The 18,723-nt window shown below is 39.6% G+C and overlaps 3 protein-coding genes across 3 annotated transcripts in view; 1 reads left to right on the top strand and 2 right to left on the bottom strand.

Moving 5' to 3' along the window:
• Positions 1–2,295: 2,295 nt before the first annotated feature.
• On the top strand, positions 2,296–9,409 carry tram2 (translocation associated membrane protein 2). Its single transcript, XM_085132562.1, has 11 exons — positions 2,296–2,513; positions 4,645–4,708; positions 4,907–5,016; positions 6,003–6,119; positions 6,254–6,312; positions 7,270–7,354; positions 7,536–7,606; positions 8,043–8,147; positions 8,453–8,596; positions 8,908–9,065; positions 9,268–9,409. Exons 1-11 carry the CDS (start codon positions 2,394–2,396, stop codon positions 9,342–9,344), a joined length of 1,110 nt encoding a protein of 369 aa, XP_084988688.1. The 5' UTR covers positions 2,296–2,393; the 3' UTR covers positions 9,345–9,409.
• Positions 9,410–9,570: 161 nt separating this feature from the next.
• Positions 9,571–15,475, bottom strand: efhc1 (EF-hand domain (C-terminal) containing 1). Its single transcript, XM_085132559.1, has 10 exons — positions 15,238–15,475; positions 13,551–13,772; positions 13,180–13,467; positions 12,925–13,074; positions 12,519–12,705; positions 12,001–12,227; positions 11,331–11,471; positions 10,850–11,063; positions 10,438–10,647; positions 9,571–10,348 (listed from the first exon to the last, which is right to left on the bottom strand). Exons 1-9 carry the CDS (start codon positions 15,301–15,303, stop codon positions 10,466–10,468), a joined length of 1,677 nt encoding a protein of 558 aa, XP_084988685.1. The 5' UTR covers positions 15,304–15,475; the 3' UTR covers positions 9,571–10,348; positions 10,438–10,465.
• A 618-nt stretch (positions 15,476–16,093) lies between these two features.
• eva1aa (eva-1 homolog A, regulator of programmed cell death a) overlaps positions 16,094–18,723 on the bottom strand; it is a 77,619-nt gene continuing 74,989 nt past the window's right edge. The window contains exon 8 of the mRNA XM_085132560.1: positions 16,094–18,087. Coding sequence (XP_084988686.1) covers positions 17,708–18,087 — 380 coding nt within the window. The 3' untranslated portion in view covers positions 16,094–17,707. The remainder of the gene's footprint in view (positions 18,088–18,723) is intronic.

Below are 18,723 nucleotides of genomic sequence, written 5' to 3'. Positions count from 1 at the left end.
TCTCAGTGCTGCATTCGATACAGCTGACCTTAATATTTTATTACAGTGATTAGAGCATGCTTTAGGTATTAAAGTGGTTAGAATCATATCTATCTAATAGTCTCCAATTTGTTCATGTAAATGGAGAGTCATCTTTACACAATGACGTATATGTTTCTGTAGGCAGTATCACTAGAAGGCATAGCATATGTTTTACTTCTATGCATATAATAGCCAACGTTATCTATCCACGAAGCCAGATAACACACATAGATTACTTAAACTGCAATAAAGTCTTAAAAACATAAATACCTGGATGACCTTGAATTTCCTGTTCCTATATTCAGATAACACTGAGGTTATTGAACTCAGCATTAAAAAGCTTTGAAATATGGTACCTAACATGATGCTTACTCTAGATGGCATTACGTTTTATTGCTTCTTTTATTGTTGCAATTTTAATGTGTTTGTCCGAAAGAGTTGTGTTTTGTAAAGAGACATCAAATCTCAATGGGCATACCTGTATAAATAAAGGTTAAAAAAACAAAAAGAAAAAACCCAAAACATTGGCCTCAAGTAACACTGAGGACTCGGAGTCACGGTTGACCAGAATTTCCATTTGCTCAGTATCTCTAGAACTAGAACCATCCTGTCTCAGACTGATGCTGAAAAACTAGTTCATGCATTTATTACTTCTACGCTGGGCTACTGTAATTCATTATTATCAGGATGACCTAAAAAAAAGTGCTGTAGCAATAGTAATGCAAGGGACTTGAGAGAGAGAGAGAGAGAGAGAGAGCATATTTCTCTCATACTGACTTCTTTTCATTGGCTCTCTGTCAAAATCCAGAGTCAAAATCCTTCTTATCACATACAAGACCTTGTAGAATCAGGTTCCATTTTATCTTAAAGACCACACAGCACTTTGCGCTCAGACTCCTGGTTTACTTGTGGTTAAAAGTAGAATGGGGGCACTGCCTTCAGCTTCCAGTCTCCTCGTTTGTGGGACCAGCTCCAGTTTGGATTTGGGAGAAAGACACTCTCTACTTTTAAGATTTGGCTTGTAACTTTCCTTTTTGATCAAGCATATAGTTAGGGCTGGATCAGGTGACCCTGAATCCTCCCTTAGTTGTGCTGCAATAGGTCTCAGCTGCAGGGGCTTGACATAATGCATGATGAGTGTTTCTTCTTCACTCACCTTTTTTTTCACTCACTATGTGTTTATACACCACTCTGCATGTAATCAATAGTTATTATTAATCTCTGGCTCCATTCCACAGCATGTCTTTTTTATAATTACAATATAAAGTGCCTTGAGGCAACTGAACCTAACTGAATTGTAGATGGATCCGCTGAAGGGCCTGATTCATCTCTTAAGTCCTGTGTTGAATTCCGCCCCACCTCTTAAGGGCATAACATTCAGATACACTTCATCTGCTGGAGATTCTTTTGTCCTCTATTTGTCCTCAGATTTATTTAAGAACATACTGCACATAAATCAAGATGTGCCAAAGCCAACACTAATAAGGCTTTGGGAATCATGTTGTTGCTGCAAAAATACAATTTTGTCCACTACGTTGTCTTTGCCTTTCTTTAAATGTTTTATTTTTAGATTTAAACTAAAGAAACTAAAGGAGCAAATTACGCAGGCTGCTAGTAACAAAGTCCCTAAAGATACAATTTAAACTTGGTTCTTTGCTTAGTTTTCTGTTATCTACATTCTTCTGAAAACAGTTTAGTAATGAAAATGAGTGAAAAACTTTAAAAGACCTTCAGAGAACACGGAAAAACTATTGCTCAAGAGTTGGGAGTTCGCCTTGTAATCGGAAGGTTGCCGGTTTGAGCCCCGGCTTGGACAGTCTCGGTCGTTGTGTCCTTGGGCAAGACACTTCACCCGTTGCCTACTGGTGGTGGTCAGAGGGCCCGGTGGCGCCAGTGTCCGGCAGCCTCGCCTCTGTCAGTGCGCCCCAGGGTGGCTGTGGCTACAATGTAGCTTGCCATCATCAGTGTGTGAATGTGTGTGTGAATGGGTGGATGACTGGTTGTGTAAAGCGCTTTGGGGTCCCTAGGGACTAGTAAAGCGCTATACAAATACAGGCCATTTACCATTTACCAAATGATGCAAGAAAATATGACTCCTTGGAAGCAAAATACAAAGAAAACAGGGATAGCTCAAGACTTTTGCACAACATTTTATGCCAATTCTGCATGCAGCTGTAAAAGTGGTTACGTTGAGTCTGACAAGGCAGACTGAATCTAACTTTTTGTGTAAATCGACCCAAAGAAGGTATTTATGGCTCTGGCCCTTTAAGACGACGCGCATGCGTACGTCGCCGAGAAAGTTAACTCACTGAACTTCGTAGTCAGAAAAATTCTGATTTTTAAAACAGAAGGGAAAAGTCCATTGTGTTGACATGGCATTTCGCCGAAGAAATAAGAGCTATCCGTTCTTCAGCCAGGAGTTCTTAATTCAAAACCATGCTGACATCGTATTCGGTTTGGTGATTTTCATTCTGATTGGACTGATGTTTGAGGTGAGATGAACTCACATTCCTTTTTTCCTTCTCTCGTCTCCCTCAGCTGTTTTAAGATGGCAAAGCCTGCGGAAAACTAAGCTCTAACTTGAAATCCCACTTAAAGCGATTCTCGCTTTGTAGAAACGGTTGCTCATAAGATTGTGTCTGTTAATTTAGCTGTTATCAGTTTCGCGGGTTTGTCGTCCGTGCTGTTTTTTTGTGTTTTAATTTTTACACGTTTGGGGAAGGAAAAAAATGTTGCTCTGGTCGCAGTCAAAGTAACAATCTATGCGTTGCTCTTAAGGTAGGAGGAAACGGGTTAAAAAAGCAGCTGTGCACAAACTACAGCGTTTTCGTATTATTGCTTTACATGTTGAAAGTTTCCCTTTGTCTTGTCTTTAAGTTTCTAGAATCTGGGTAAAACCTAAACACTTGACTTGGGTAGCAAAGCTACATGACCGTTTAATCGCATGACAGTGTCTTTTACAGCAAAAACTCTTTGCAAGCAATTGTTTTTGCAATTGTCAGTTACCAGACATTTCTAAAATAAAATAGGTGTTAAAGCCTTTCCTGTATTCAAATTAAAAGCAACGACTTTCCTTCCTATGAGTTCCAACAAACTTCCGCTGCCAGCCTTTTTATTTTGAAAGTCGCAAACGGAAGCTGTCTGACTATTTGTCAGTGTCTTGACGCAACTAGTTAACTGCCACGTCTCAATATTTGCTGCTGTGACCCGGGGGGGTCAGCTGCTCTTAACACGCTTTGACCTGAAGGGATTTCACCGCTGACATTTAGTGAAATAATTAAATAGATTATTCATGTAGTAGTTCTTCCTTCTGCGTGAGCACAAACACTCCCAGGCAGCCACCGCCTGGACATTTAGTAAAGTTTCAAAACGGAACCCTGGCTGTGATTACACAGCTGATCGAATAGGGGGAAAAAAATAGGGGATTTCCTTTATTTTTTTCATTACTGGAAAAAAGAGAACAAGAGTGCTCTACATGTAGTCAGTTATGTTAAATTTTGATGACATGTCACCAGTAGCCTCGATCCACAGGGAATAACTGGCGACTTGTTTCACTGTGGCGCCCAAACTGGTATCAGGGGACCCACAAGGTCTCTTGGGGTCAGGGGTAGGAGGGGGCTGTAGTTTCATTTTTTCACTTTGCTTAATCGTATGTGTTAAGGTCAGAATTTAGCATGTGGGAAACGGTAGTTTACTGCAGTGGTTCACATCCTGGGTTGAGAAGGAGAATACTGGACACCAATCTCTGTGATCTTTTTAATATGCAGTCTGTTAATCAGCAGAAAACATTTTTAACAGTTTGAATTGCTTGAGCAATGAATAATCAAACCTGAGGATCTGGCCCTCTTCACCTTTTCTTATTACATTCAAGGGTATTCAAGTTTTAAGTAAAAAAAACAAACAAACAAAACAAACAAACAACAAAACATTTTTGTTTTCTGTGCATAATGGATGATTGGTTGGAACAATTATGGAAAAATATCTGTGTATGTATGTGTATGTGTGTATATATATATATATATATATATATATATATATATATATATATATATATATATATATATTAGTGACAGGAATAATCAAATGTATTTTATTTATGCATGTATGCATGTTGAAATGTGGATCATCTGAATATAACAATCTGATCCTGGATCACACTCAGCAACCTGTAACAGGTGCTTGCAGGCAGGTATGGCTTTGTTTTGAAATAAGGTTTATACTGGGTTAAAACAAAAAACCTCTGCCATTCTATTTTTTAATTATTTTTTTTTAGAAGGACATCTTAGAAATCAGTTCTCATGAGGAAGTTATGACACCAGATGTGTGACTGTTTGACAGCTCTGCTATACTGATAAGGCTATTTCCTTAATCTCACACACCCACTTGCTATATATATATATATATATAGCATATTGACTATATGTTAAACTGATATGGCTATTGTACTTCAGTAAATGACAACCCGATTAAGAAAAAAAGTTGTTACAACACTGCAAGGGGATGTGGTCTTTATGAAGGAAAGACTGACTTGTGTTTGCTCTACTTGGAAGCCCACATTCTTGAGGTTGCATTCAGGCAGGTTCGCTGAACTATGCTGCTGCTGACGTCTCGTCTAATTTCCAGGCAACAGCAAAGACGGCCATACTGTTCATTCAGCCTCAGTACAACGTCACCACGTTATCGTCAGGTACGAAGAGCCAGATTTTGATTACGTGCTTATTTTCATTCAGCCTCTATTAACCTTTGACTCATGGAGTTTCACTTCTGCCGTACCTTTTCCTCTGCGTCACGGTATTATTGAAGCTGGATGTTCTTCCAGGATGTTTAACACACCCCTGATAAATAACATCCTATGTGTGTTTCATATCTCCTGTATGTGTTTTAGAGGGAGAGGTGACGTTGTACCATTACGGATGGAAGGACTGTGCCACCATCCTGTTCTATTTCTTCATCGCCATCATCCTCCATGCAGTAGTGCAGGAATATCTTCTGGATGTAAGCGTCTTTTTACTGTTTCACAATGCCTCAGCTTTGTGGTGTGTTTTATGCTGATTATTTCCAGCAGACAGATTAAAAAAAAAAAAAGAAAATAAAAAATGAGTAGGTAATTAAAATGAGGGAAAATGTTTTTGTTCTGGGTATGCAAATTCTTAATAATTTGGTAGAAAGGTTTTTGGAAAGGAAGCGTCATAAGATACCCATTGCCACAAAAGCACCGCTCCAATAAAACCCACATAAAGATTCATTAACCACTATATACACATTCTACTAAATGAAGGAGAACACTACAGGTTATGACCAGGTTGTACCAAGTTACATAAATCTTTCCAAGACCATAAAGAAGCTTTAAAATAATCAGAATATTACTGTTTTAGGTGTAGTCATCCAGGCTTTGAACTGATTACGGTAGCTTAAAAAACCCCTTCAGTGCACAGTATTAGCCTCTTTACTGTTTCAAAAACATGATATTATAATGAGGAAGATGCGTGCCATATACTGAAACCAGGATATGTGCTGTTTCATCTCATGGTGTTTGCATTCAAATGCTCTCAGTGTGTCAGTTTAAAACAAACCACATGAAAAAAAAACCCCACACATGCCAGTTATGAATATTTTAAACAAAAGAGCTTAAACAGATTGATGTGGGGGGATGGCGGGGGGTTGACTGGAGGCAGAAAGAGAGCAAGGTTAGTATTTGGTCATTGTTTAGAAATAGGCCAGCGAAAAGGATCGTGTTTTATTTTAGCAACATCACCACGGTTTCCAGCGTGTCTTGAAAGGAATACTTCTTCAGGCAAGTGTTTAAAGTAGCAGCCATAAATAGCTTCTATCTTTTTTTTTTTTTTCTTTTTTTTTCGTCCTCCTTACGGTAATCCTGTAACACTTCCTTGTGCATGACAAACGCCAAAGTCAACATGCCACCCGTTATTGCCGGGATCTAACCTCATTCACGCGTCCTGTTGTTATGGTTCATGTTGCAGAAAGTGAACAGACGTCTTCACCTCTCCAAGAGCAAGAACACCAAGTTTAATGAGTCGGGTCAACTTTGCGTGTTTCACTTGGTGTCTAGTGTGTGGAGTTTCTACATCCTCATTACAGTGAGTGAGACTGCATTCAAGCGACAACTTCCTAGTGAAGGAAATGCCGCACATATTCTTAAAACAGGCGCTCACACGCGCACATTAATAGATAATAGTATTAAGTTTTTCAGTGTTCTAATTTCTTCACACAGGAAGGATATCTCCTGCATCCCAGCACCCTTTGGGAGAACTATCCTCATGTACATCTCAGGTATATATATTTATATATATTAATTTAACCATAAAACACTAACTGTAGCTAACAAATATCATGTTTATTAGGAGTGAGACACAATACCGATACAGCAATCTATCATAACCTTTCCTCTTCTGATACTCTTATCTTGATGCTGCTGCCAGATTTTGATTATTTTGGGGTTGGGTTTTTGGCCTGGGTATGGACCTGAGTGCAAATGATCTTCAGATGGTTAAGGCAAATTGACAGAATGAGTTTGTGCATCACGTTATATTTAATTTTGGCTGTTAAATAAATAAAGTGTATTAAAACTATTTAATCTAAGCCCACTTAATATTTAAAATTATTTTTAAACTCTGATTCTCCAACCAGTTTTACTTTCTGGAGTCTCTACCGCCTGCCTTTTTGTGGTGGCATTTATCAAAATAACCAGGGAGAATAAGAATAAGAGGTTATTAGCTATAATCATTATTAAAATATGATAATGGTAGCATACAAATGTGTACTGTAAACCAAGGTTTGACTCTCAACATCCACTGGAGCACAAACTGGGTGTCATCAGGACACTACAACACAGAGTGAACACCATGCCCACGAATACAGTGGCCAGGAAAACAGAAGAACATCATATCAAGAGGGCCCTGAGTATATGTGGTTATCACAGCTGGACGTTTGTCAAAGCTGGGAAGGCACCTAGTAAAAAGCTCCAGGAGAGAAGGAGCATTATGCATTTGTGCAAAGTAGGAGCCTTTTAGAGTTTCTTTTTCAGAAGTGGGGATCATCAATTTTGCTGCAGAAACACGATAAGTTGGCTGTCTACAAGCTTGTTGTTTTTTTTTGTTTTTTTTGTTTTTTGACCATAGTCCTAATTATATAATAAAACTAAGACGAAACTATCAGTGAGGCAGGATATAGATTATGCGTGCTTCTCCCTCTGTCTTACCCATGCCTGTCTGTGTGTGTCTGGTCCAGGTTTCAGGTGAAGTTTTTCTACCTCACTCAGCTTGCCTACTGGCTCCATGCCTTGCCAGAGCTCTACTTCCAGAAAGTCCGCAAGGTCAGTTGGAGAGTCCTTGAAACTGGAGGAGTTCTAAAGTGTGATTAGATAAGCTCTGTTTATACTTGGGCTCATGTATATTCTGCATGTGCATTAGACAAAGTTGGAAAAGGACAGAGGGGTGGGGGAGAAGGTGTCAAGCTTTAAAATCATTTGCAAATAAAGGCTGTTTGTTTTCCAGGAGGAGATTTCTCGCCAGCTCCAGTACATCTGCCTGTATTTGCTCCACATCTCTGCAGCCTATTTGTTAAAGTAAGAATCCCTTTGAAGTTGGCCAGTAAAATCCAAAGGTGTGAGTAGAGAAGACTCACTAAATGCTTGGTATTTGAGTTATTTCGAGGTCTTTTAAATTCTTTGCAGCAGCAATTTTCACTGTGCTGCTCAACTTAGTGTTTCTTTTGTCAGCAGGGAGAAACGTGGCACTCAAAGAACCTTGATTTGAAATCTGTGAGGGAAAAACATAAAGGTAGTGGTGGTGGTATAATAAAATACCACCACCACTATTTCAGGGTTAAGTCAGATCAAACTGTACTGGTGATTCAGTTATTTTAGATAATGGCTCAAAATAAGTGTCCAGCTGCACTTCACGGTGACTCCCGAGTTGCAAGATGCAAGATGCTCGGGCTGCTTAGATGATTTCCTTTTATCACCTAATCTCTCGACTTTGTGTCTCCTCTTTCCTGCCTAGTTTAAGTCGTGTGGGTCTGGTACTCCTCTTCCTGCAGTACGTGTCAGAGTTGGGCTTCCACATCGCCAGACTCCTGTATTTCACTGATGAGAACCACCAGAAAATGTAAGCCATCTTACCTGCGAAGAGGCTTCAGCAGGTTTTACTTGATAAAGGAATGAGATAGAAGTATTGATCTACTTCTATCTCATTCCTCACCCAACAGTGCGACCTTTTAAAAATACACTTCAGTGTTTTTGTTCGTAAGCAACAGCATCACGTGTTTTCAGCGTTGTTCACCTTTTGACTCGGTTAGTTTTACAGTACATTATAATATTACAGTGTTCTTATGATAAACACTACCTTTTTTTTTTTTTTTTTTTTACCTTTCCCTTTCTCTGGGCCCAACCTCGCTGTGTGTCCTCCCCCAGGTTTGATCTGTGGGCGGTCAGCTTCGTGTTTACGCGGATGTCTACGCTGACCCTGATGTTCCTGGCAGTGGGGTTTGGTTTGGCTCGTTCTGAGTATCAGGGGCTGGACCTGGAGATGGGGAACTTCAACACTGTGTTGATAAGGTGAGTTATATTGAGAGGGGAAAAAAAAGAGCAATGTCCAACATCTGTGGATAATGATTTATTTTCTGGTACTGCAAGAACTGTTTAGAGCTACAGAAACAACATAAAAGTATAATTACATGTTCAGTTTTGTATTGTTTTGCATCATTCATTTTGAGGAGGATGTATAGGAGCCAGGAAGGGATTTAGATATTTTATTTAGGCTATTAAAAATATCATACATTTGCATCATATGTTTTAACATTTTGCAACACAATCGCCCATTTTTACGAGCACACGTTTGTTTTTGTTCTTTCCTTTTGCCCTTTCAGGATGACTGTTCTACTGTTGGTATGTTTAACTCAATCGTGGCTACTCTGGAAGTTTATTCGCTTCCAGCTGAGGCGCTGGAGGGAGTTCCGACATGAGCAGGCTGTTCGCAAGAAGTCTGCTGCAAAACAACCCCTAAGGCCACTAAAAAGAGATTCACGTGAGTTTAAACACCTGCTCTGCTGGCTTTCATATTTCACGTGCATTACCTGTTAAATACTTGCAAAAGAAAAAGGAAATGAGACTTAGCATTTGTCTCTTCTCTGCTGTCATTTCTGCTTTCTTCATTTATCTTTATCACACCGATTCTTACATGTGCTGCATTAACAGAGGTACCGATTTCTCCCTTCTCTGCCTGGCAGTTGGTCACCATGAAAATGGAGTTCTTAAAGCAGAGAACGGAGCCTCTCCTCGGACAAAGAAACTCAAATCCCCTTAAGATAACAAACTGACTGGCCTAAACAGGAGACCTTAGCCCCGGCCAAGGCTTCTCATCAGCACCGCAGAGAAGCTGATAGCTACTGGTCATCAAGCTTCTGGATGTGTATTTCCTGAGATGCCACGGGGACTCAGTCGCTACAGACTTAGGCTTGAATGCTGGAAAATGAAATCCAAGGAAACCCCTTGAGCCCCAACAGACATTTTCTCTTCTCATCATATCAGTATTTTATTTTATTTTTTTATATACATCCACAAAGCCTGTGATCCCACCCTGAAGCACACCATTGAATGCAGAGGGAATTCAGAAGTAAAGTGAACGCAGTGTGCGGCACATTTTAATGTCCATGCTGAACGCGTTGATTAGTCCTCATACACAAGTACTGTATTGGTTGTAGCATTGTGAGATATTGCAGCTCTTGCCATTGAGCCGGCTTTGCTTGTTTTCTATTCTGGTCCGCTGGAGCAGAAAAGCGTTACTGATGATAAAGTATGATATGAGCTTACTGTCGAAATCATACAACTGTCACTGGTCACTTAACAAATATGTATGTTGGATATTACCACATGCTATTTCATGTTTTCTTTTTTTTTTTTTTTCCTTTTTTTGTTTTTAATTTCTTTATTAAATAATGAGATTTTTTTTTCTGATATAAGTTTCGCATCTGAAGTCTTTTCAGCTGGTTTACATTTTATGCACCACATGTGTTTAAAACAAAAAAAAAAACTACAAAAAAAAAAAGAATAATCACTTGTTAGAATTTATGGTGTGTGAATGGACAAATTTCTCATCATCAGAGACGCTATAAGGTTAATTTTAAAGCAACAACAAAAGGTCGCTGTATTTATCATTTGTCTCACTGTGAGGTATCACTTGAAAGGTGTCATGTTTATTGTTTAATTGTCAAGGAAATTTTAGTAAAGGCTTTGATTTACAGTAGATTTATTGCAGAACTCTGAAATAAGGAAATTCTTCACATCAAAGAAACTGCTCTGTTGCTTCACCTGCCAATGAGAAAGGGGGGGGGGGGGGCGGCGGCAATTAGGATGAGCATGAACTAAATAGCATTTATTTTTTCCAAAGAGATACCTACCTGCACAAAGGTATCATTGACAAATAATTTAGTCTAAATGGCTGGTATAGTCTTTCCCATCTTGGTCAGGTGGCTGGGTAGTTAGAATTTCCACACCCAGCTTCTGCCGCAAAGAATCCAGCGTCTTGGAAGGGATGTCACTCCAGTTAGACTCCAAGTATTTGAGCACATAGTGGTCGGCATCAGTCAACACAAAGCGGTGACCAAAAACTGAAAGCGGGCAAAGGTAAATTTTATAATCTTGATATTATACTAAAGATAACATTTAAAATGTCATAACTGAGAAATGTTACTGTATAAAAAATGCATATATAATCAATTTCAATTTAAGTCAGAAACACGCTTAAAAGAAGTTGGGATAGTGGCATGTTTGTTTTCCCAGTCCTGATTAACAGAGGATTTCAGCTGTTACCTTCCACAGTGGCCCCGATAGCGAAGTCTGCAGGTGAGTAGTACTCAGGTTTGTCTACAGTAGAGCCCGGCTTGGGGACACGGGACTTTTCCAGAAATTTTCCACCAATGACACCAGAGTTGCGTGTGGTCTTTTCAAAAATGCTGATCATGTCATTGGACAGGAAGTAGGACAGGATGAAACGGCGGTCTTCATCTTCGGGATTCTGGGAGTCCTGGAATGCAACATAGGTGGGCTTAACCAAGGTGTAAAAATAAAAATAGCTTTTTGCATAATCACCCCTTTTTTAAATAACTTTTTACTGAGGAGTAAAAATGTCTCTAATCAGTGTTTCTGAGCAAACCTTGTCCATTGCAGAATGAGGAGCAAGGCTAGGCTTTTTTAATCTCATTAGAATGGTCTACTTTTGGTAACTCTCAGTGATTCAGTTCTTTTCAAGTTCTTTTGAACTGCTACAAATGCTCTGCTAAATGTTGCTCACCAGTCTGGCACTGTAGCGCAACACCTTATGGTCGTTCTCTAGCATCTTCACCACGTTCACTTTGGGAGGCTCGGGAATCAGACGCAAACAATTCTGAAGAGAATCCTCAAGTGAACCAAAACCATTGTAGGGAGGAACTGTCTGTAAGCATGGACAGCATGGAGAAAGAGAGAAGGAAATAGACACAAATGTACAAAAACATATACACTTCTGCTGCTGTGGTCCATCTGCTTAATTGAGCTACTATTGCCTTCCTATCACTTTGAATTGGTCTGGCTTAAAGCGGTATAAAGCATGCCTCCTCAGTGATACAGATTAGCTCTGACAGCATGGCTGGAATTGCATATTACCTTCTGAATCTGTCTGCGTGTATGCAATCATGGCAAAATTAGGTCCTTGAGACACTTACTATAGCAGGAACTACCTCAAAGGTAGTTTTTAGAGCTTTATCAAGTGTTTATATGACTATCTGTAGACAGATTCTGTCAGTATCATCACTGTGTAAGATGCGGGTGTATCGCTGACATCATAATGAACGTCAAATTTGCAGATGGATGTAGTTTATAATCGTTTTGTCTGGTGTAATCCCATTCCAAGATGGGCTTCAGTTTAAATTAAAATTGTTCCAACATAAAAAACAAAAATAGGTTAAATATACAGTTCAATTTACCTTCTTCCAGTCTTGAAGCATATCAACCTTCTTTGGTATCTCTGTGGACTTCATCTCCATTTCTGGGTGGTTCTTCTGGTAATATTCTTTAGTGAAGCCATCACAGTCATAAAGCAGGAAGTTGCGCCCCAGTAGTTTCATCCTTTGACCCACCTGGAAGTCTTTTGGGGAGTAATACTCATCCACCTCTTGCTTTGAGACCTCCATCACTGCACTGGGGAAGTTCTCTACAAATAAACAAGAGTACAACAATGTCAAAATTAAATATACAAAATATTATCACAGTCTCGGTGTATTTTTGATGTATCTAGAAAACCGAGTACTTTGTAGAAGCCAGTGTAATTAATCTTTTTACATAACATGTCATCATTTTTGTCATCATTGCATAAAGTCGCTTATGTCATACATAAAGTAGGCAAGAAAAAAAACATAACAGATGACATAACTCGCTTTACTGCACTGTATCAAATCAAATCGGTTAAATGCACATTTAACCAACACACAGTACTGCATCAAACCTGATTTGATCTTTTTGGGTAGTCTCTGCCTCCGCATCAGGATGGGGAAGGGATCCCGGCCGCTGTTCGGTTGGTGGACCTCTGTGATCTCCACTGTATCATCCACCAGGTAATAGTGAATGGTAACAGGCCTGGACTCCCCATGCAGACAGTCAGCATCATCCCACAGAGTGAAGAAGCGTAACACCTAACCAAAAAAGTGTAGAAGAATGAAACCACAAATACAGGCATGCCTCTATTATATCTGCCATTTATTTTATGGCAGGGATACCCCATGAAGGAATTATTAGAACTCTAACACAAATCAAGATTGGTGGATTCAAACCTTGGACGTTGCTGTGATGTGACAGTGCTAAACGTGATAAATGTTACACAGTCAGCTTGTAAAGGACTGAATTTCATTCACCTTGCGGTCCATGTTGAGCAACTTGTGCAAATTATCAAATGTGGAAGGTGTAGTGTGACACGGTGGAGGGTTTTCACGACTGTTGATGTAAGGATCCGCTGGCATTGGCTCAGGGTCATTTACAATCGTGCCTTCACTTTCCATGAATTCCTGTATGAAGAATGAGAGATCAGAACACACAGGAAGTGTATTTATAACAGCAGACTTCTAATGCATAGTTTAATTTCCACAGCATTCAAACACATAAGGTTGTACCTTAGTAAAGGTATCACACTGGGTGATGCGGTATTTGACCCCATACACGTCCAGGTCCATACCAAGGTTGAGATCTTTCCAATGGTAATGCTCTCCATGTTCATTCTTGGGCAACTGGTGGCGTTTGATCCGCTTTCCCTGTGGTATCCCAGAGTTCTCTACTGTGGGCTCGATGATGCAAATGCTGTCATCCTCTAGGTAATAGTAAATTACCACAGGGCGCACACGGTGCTGCTCTTCAGGAGAATACAAGATAGCCTCCATAAAATATCCATAGTAGCGCAGCGCCTGCAAGACAGGTGGTAGTGATGAATAACAGATGAGGAACCTTTATGTTTTTATGAGTTTTACAACTATAGGTGTTACCAGACCTTTTTGTCAAGGGCCACATGAGCAGGGATGAAGTCTTCATGTACTCTTTTACCAAAGGCGCAGTAAGTAAGGTCAGGTGTCTCGAAGGCTAACTCACTAATCTCTTGTTGAGTGAGCTGCTCTGATAAAAGAGGGTCGTTGCCAATGCCCACAGTGGGACGTCGGGGCAGAGCATAGCCATTCCTATAGCTCAGAGTTTGGGGTCGATGGAAGGCTGACTTCTGCAAACACAGAGGAAGAAATAAATTAGCTCAGGTAAATACAGACGGAAATGTAATTACATGAAGCACTTATCACGAATTCATGCAGTTTACACTTAAATACCAATTAAGTGTTCTGTCCAATGTTACAGTAGTCTGTGCAAGTCTTGAGCCACCCATTGTGTGTATTTTGTTCCAAGTAACCAATAATTCTCCAGGCTTTCTCAAGGTCTTTTAACATTGCTCTTTTGGCTGCTTTTTCAAGGATTTTAATTCATGTCCTTGTTCCTGACCATTTTTAGAGGAATTCTTTAATTGTTAACCCACTTGACATTGACCTATGAATGAGTGAAGCATTAAAAAAGACACCAACCCATAAAATTGCAGAAACCTTTTTTTTTTTTTTTTTTTTTGCCAAAAATGCAGTGAAGGCATAACTGGATAGAAAAACACACAAGGTAGCACAATCTGTGACAGACTGTCCTCCCCAGAGTCCAGACCTCAGTGTTCTGATAATTTTTTAAATAGCATTTTTCTACTCCCTACAATCCAACATCATCCACCCAAGTGCTTTCTATAAACCAATCACTCACATTGGAGAGCAACTTGGGGTTAGTTATCTCACCCAAGGATATTTGGCCATACTTGTAGCCAGGGATCAAACCACTAACTGTCCAATTAGTAGATGACTTGCTCTCCCTCCTGAGCTACCACCCCTGTTAATGTAACCAAAGGCAGCTAGAATCCAAAGAAGATTTTTAAATGTCGCCCAAGAGGCCTGGGGAACTATTCACGAAGACTACTTAAAGAAATGACAAGCATTGTTGCCTAAGAGTTCTGTTTGTGTTGAAGAATAAAGGTGCTCAGACCAAATATTGACTTTCAAGGTGATTAGAATTGTACAAACTCTGTTTTTGCCTTCAGTACTGTATCCCCATGTATGTTTGCACGTGTTCCAATACAGTCTTGCACCCATTTCTCATTTTCCCGAGGGGTGGCTCAAGACTATTGAACAGTACTGTAGATCAAGTATTGAGCGCTATGCCTGTAGGAAGACAAAATAACAATAACATCCCTAAAGTATAGCAAGAATAAATAACTGTGTTAACTGTCAACAGTGAATTAGTTAATTTTATGAAATAATAATAATTATGTGTTATTATGATTCAAAGCATTGCTGTTCATTTTTATTAGGGCTTGGTAAAATAAAATAACCTTATAAAATAACTAATAATTATCAAAGTCTCTTTAGAGAACATTTAGAGACGTGTTAAAGGTCACTCGAGAGCTGGCTAGTACTTTAGCAACACAACCTAACAAGTGGAGAAATGTAAGAAGACACCTGCATTATTAAAAAATAATCGACAAATATCCCCCCCCCCCCCCCAAAAAAAATAATATATATATATATATATAAAATTCTGTCAGTCGTTAATGTTTCAAACTACTAAGCAAACCCTGTAATTTTGTTTAATCATATTCTTACCGTCACATCTCGAAATGTATATCCCGGTAAAAATGGTAGTCCGTGGCTGTTCCCGGTACAAGACATTTCCAGTCTTGATATTTTTTTATTTTTTTAAAAAATTTCCTTCTCTGCACAAGATGTTAGCAGTGGTAATTGTGTAATTTGTGGGTTTAACAGCAGGTTTCGTTGGTGTGTAAAATTGCTCTCACCGTGGTAAGTTTATGGTATCCATGGTAACGACAGGAGCGTCTCAATGGAAACAAAGCAAATATTTCCTAAAACAGATTTAAATTCGCGGTAAAACCCCCATGGAAATACTGAAATTCACAGCGGCAAACACAAAAACAAAGGAATAAACACGGCAAAAATAAAATACAATATAATAACATGATATTAAGTTGTTATAATTTCTATTTTTTTAATTTGTATTTTTATTTTAAGTATTTTTTTATGTTATATCCACTAAAACAAATGCATTTATCTATATCGTTGTGCTGACTTTGTATAGCTAGCCAAAGTGATTTGCAGTCATAACTTCACTCCTTATGTGCTGCATTAAAACACACTGTAGAGATCTATCTTCATCACAAGGTGGCGCTCAATAACAAATCTTACAGATCCAGTGAGCCGCTGGCTCACAAGTTCTCCTTCATGCTGTCTATGACCTCCTTGTGTAAATCCGTATTATGTATGAACTCCCTGTATTCTCAGTACTGGAATTGGGCTAAAGCGTCTTCTTTCTCCTGACACTCACAATATAGTCTTAAATTCAAAAATATAGGTCAGTGTACACAGTTTATTTCAGAAGAAAGTGCAGAAGAAGAAAAAAGACATGTTATTTTTTTAACACAGTTTATTCCAAGCACAGGAGTCATATTTTGGTCTCTCACATCACCAGTTATTGGCACATTTTAATCCCATTCAAAATTAAACACAACAAATATCCTTGTTAGAAAACAAACAAACAAACAAAAAAAAACAGGAGAAGTGCAGGGTGTATGTACGGTGGAGGGAGTGTTGTGAAAATGATCTTAATATGTCCTGTTTACTCTTTAATTATGCTCACAAAAATACCAAACTGATTTATGAAAACTAACTCTACGCTTGAAGTCAGGGAAGCACGAGCAGAACTGGACTGACAACTGGTTATAAGATTAAAGCGGCGACATAATTCGCCACTTTCTGCAGCGCTGGTTTCCACGGGCATCTGTTTAGCATCTTTGAAATGAATACACGGATGGCGCAAGACCTGAAATTCACACATCTGTCATGAGACAAGACCATAAAAATATTTTGTAGCAAAGTCACTGATAGAAATTGGCATTTACTGGTAATGCACATTTACATCTGGGGAGAAGTGCAATGTTTAACAGACACATTAAGCTTTTACACATGGTCCACCTCAGCAAAGGGAATATGCATACAACGAGATGAATTTACGATTTCCAATCAATAAATAATTTGACCAGTTACAGAGAGACTCATCAGCTTCATTTCTGACAAAGAGATGTAACAGTTGGAAAAGGCACTGCACTGTGAGTTAAATATACTGTATCAAAAATAAGGTTTAAAAATCACTAAAACCTCTTTGAGGCTCTTTATATGATTTTTCTAGTTCTGCTCTTTAAATGCTGGCACAGCGGTTTAAATGGGCCGATCCCCTTCTTAATAGCCAAAAAAAACCAAACATCAACCAAACACAGAAACACTAGGATTGCATCCCTGAGGTGCTAGACCAGACAACCTTCGCCAAGTATAAAAATATCTCATAATAAACCATACTTGACAACAAAAATACGCAACATTAATAAACTATTAAATATTTTAAAATATATTTCAGAAGGGCTGAGATGAATTCCCACAAAAATATCTTTTGGTTTTATAAAGCTCAAAAGGCAGCATGGTTATTCACTGTGGAAAGATTATCTTACATTGTCAAGTGCACTTGCTTTATGCTACCCCTCTGCTAAAGTTCACACTTGAATACTGGAGGGTACAGAGCATAAAGCTGTAAGTGTCACAGTCTCTTCCAGCTGCCTAGGGTTCTGTATAAACAGACCTGTCTGAGGCCTTGGTCCTTCAGTCATCATGTAGTCTCTGCAGGCCTATGTATGTCTAAGGCAGCTAACCCATAAATCCCCACTTCAAAAAGGCCTGCGGAGGTCATGGGCAAGGCAGTGCAGCCTTTCACCTCTTGCTTCCTCCAGCCAAGAGGTAAGCTTACCATACAGAAAGGGAGCTTATTGTTTTACTCAAAAGGGGAATAGCTTATGATACCCAGAGGAATATGCAAATCAGCAGAGAAGGAGGACTTTCTTTAAAAGTCTGCAGTACCTTCCACTTTTCTCATCAGTAAGAGTCCAGCTGCTTTTGCATTCATGCTTATAAAGCTTCATCAAGGCCTTGTCCCTTTCCACTCCAACCCAAGTGTGTTCTAAATTTTTGTTTGAGTCAAGTAAGCCGCCTATCAATCGTCCCTCTGCAGTCCTCAGTAATACCGATTGAGGCTCCGTGTCCCTGGGATGTCCGGCTGTCCGTTCATCCAGATCTCCCGGATGATTCGCTCCCTTTCCTCAAGCCTCTGTGCTCTTTCCAGCTCCTCCGCTGACGTGAACACGTTCATGTTGAGCGTACGCTCAAAGCGCCGGTGTCTCCGCGCCGACAGATCTGAGGTGGTGTCCCAGTCTGAGTCCGAGTCGCTGGAATCGGAGGATGAGTCGGGAGGACGCGGTCGTTTCTTGGCGGGAGGCCGCTGGCGGGGCTGGCAGTCGGTGCGACAGGAGATCTGTACTACCAGGGCGAAGAGGGTGAGGAAGAGGCCCAAACACACACCACAGACAAAGAATAGTGCAGCCCTCTCTGGGTGATCTGTTGTAGAAGAGAAATTGGAAATTGTTAGTTGACTTTATGAGGAAAATGTGTCGAACACTAAGCTGAGTCTTTCTCACTGGGTTTCTTAGTTTTTCCTGACCTGTTTAGTTGGATGCATTTCACTCAGTGTAATGAACATTGTCTGCACAGCAAGTGTTCACGTGGCTTGGTTTAGTTAAGATGTCTTACAGATTCTGCTACTCCTGGTTTTCATCTTCAACAGATGTCACAGCTCTCATGGGATCTGTGTTTCACCACTGAAAAAACCAAAGTGACTCTAGCTCCATTAGAACGAGACGAGAACAGCTCTCCCTTTTCAGTGAATGAATGCCATTTTCAGCTTTGAATCCTTCATGTCTTCCTTGCATTTTGCATGCAGGTACTTTGCATTTGCATTCTGAATGCATCCAGCTCAACTGCAGACACTTCTGTTTATATTATTGTTCATTAATATAATCAATTTCATTTCTCTTTTACCATTAAGACGTTGAGAATTTTTCTTGAAATCCTAACATGCAACCTTTTTTGCGTTCTGAGGAAACCTTTAAAGAAAGCTAAAAGCTAAGTGATCTAAGTAACCACCTGAGCTCATGTTCACTGCATGCCTTGTGTATTTATCTGACCTTCTGTGCT

The sequence above is a fragment of the Neolamprologus multifasciatus genome, chromosome 15 (genome assembly GCF_963576455.1).
Source record: "Neolamprologus multifasciatus chromosome 15, fNeoMul1.2, whole genome shotgun sequence".
Lineage (NCBI taxonomy): Eukaryota > Metazoa > Chordata > Actinopteri > Cichliformes > Cichlidae > Neolamprologus > Neolamprologus multifasciatus.
The sequence above is the reverse complement of the archived record's forward strand: the minus strand, read 5'-3'. Positions and strand labels throughout refer to the sequence as shown.

Coding starts and splice junctions, on each gene's coding strand:
- tram2 (XM_085132562.1), top strand. CDS start 2,394: ATGGCATTTCGCCGAAGAAATAAGAGCTATCCGTTCTTCAGCCAGGAG. Junction 4,709..4,906: donor CGTCACCACGTTATCGTCAG/GTACGAAGAGCC, acceptor TATGTGTTTTAG/AGGGAGAGGTGACGTTGTAC. Junction 7,607..8,042: donor TCTGCAGCCTATTTGTTAAA/GTAAGAATCCCT, acceptor TTTCCTGCCTAG/TTTAAGTCGTGTGGGTCTGG.
- efhc1 (XM_085132559.1), bottom strand. CDS start 15,303: ATGTCTTGTACCGGGAACAGCCACGGACTACCATTTTTACCGGGATAT. Junction 12,228..12,518: donor ACCCAAAAAGATCAAATCAG/GTTTGATGCAGT, acceptor GTTTATTTGTAG/AGAACTTCCCCAGTGCAGTG. Junction 10,648..10,849: donor TATCGGGGCCACTGTGGAAG/GTAACAGCTGAA, acceptor GCCCGCTTTCAG/TTTTTGGTCACCGCTTTGTG.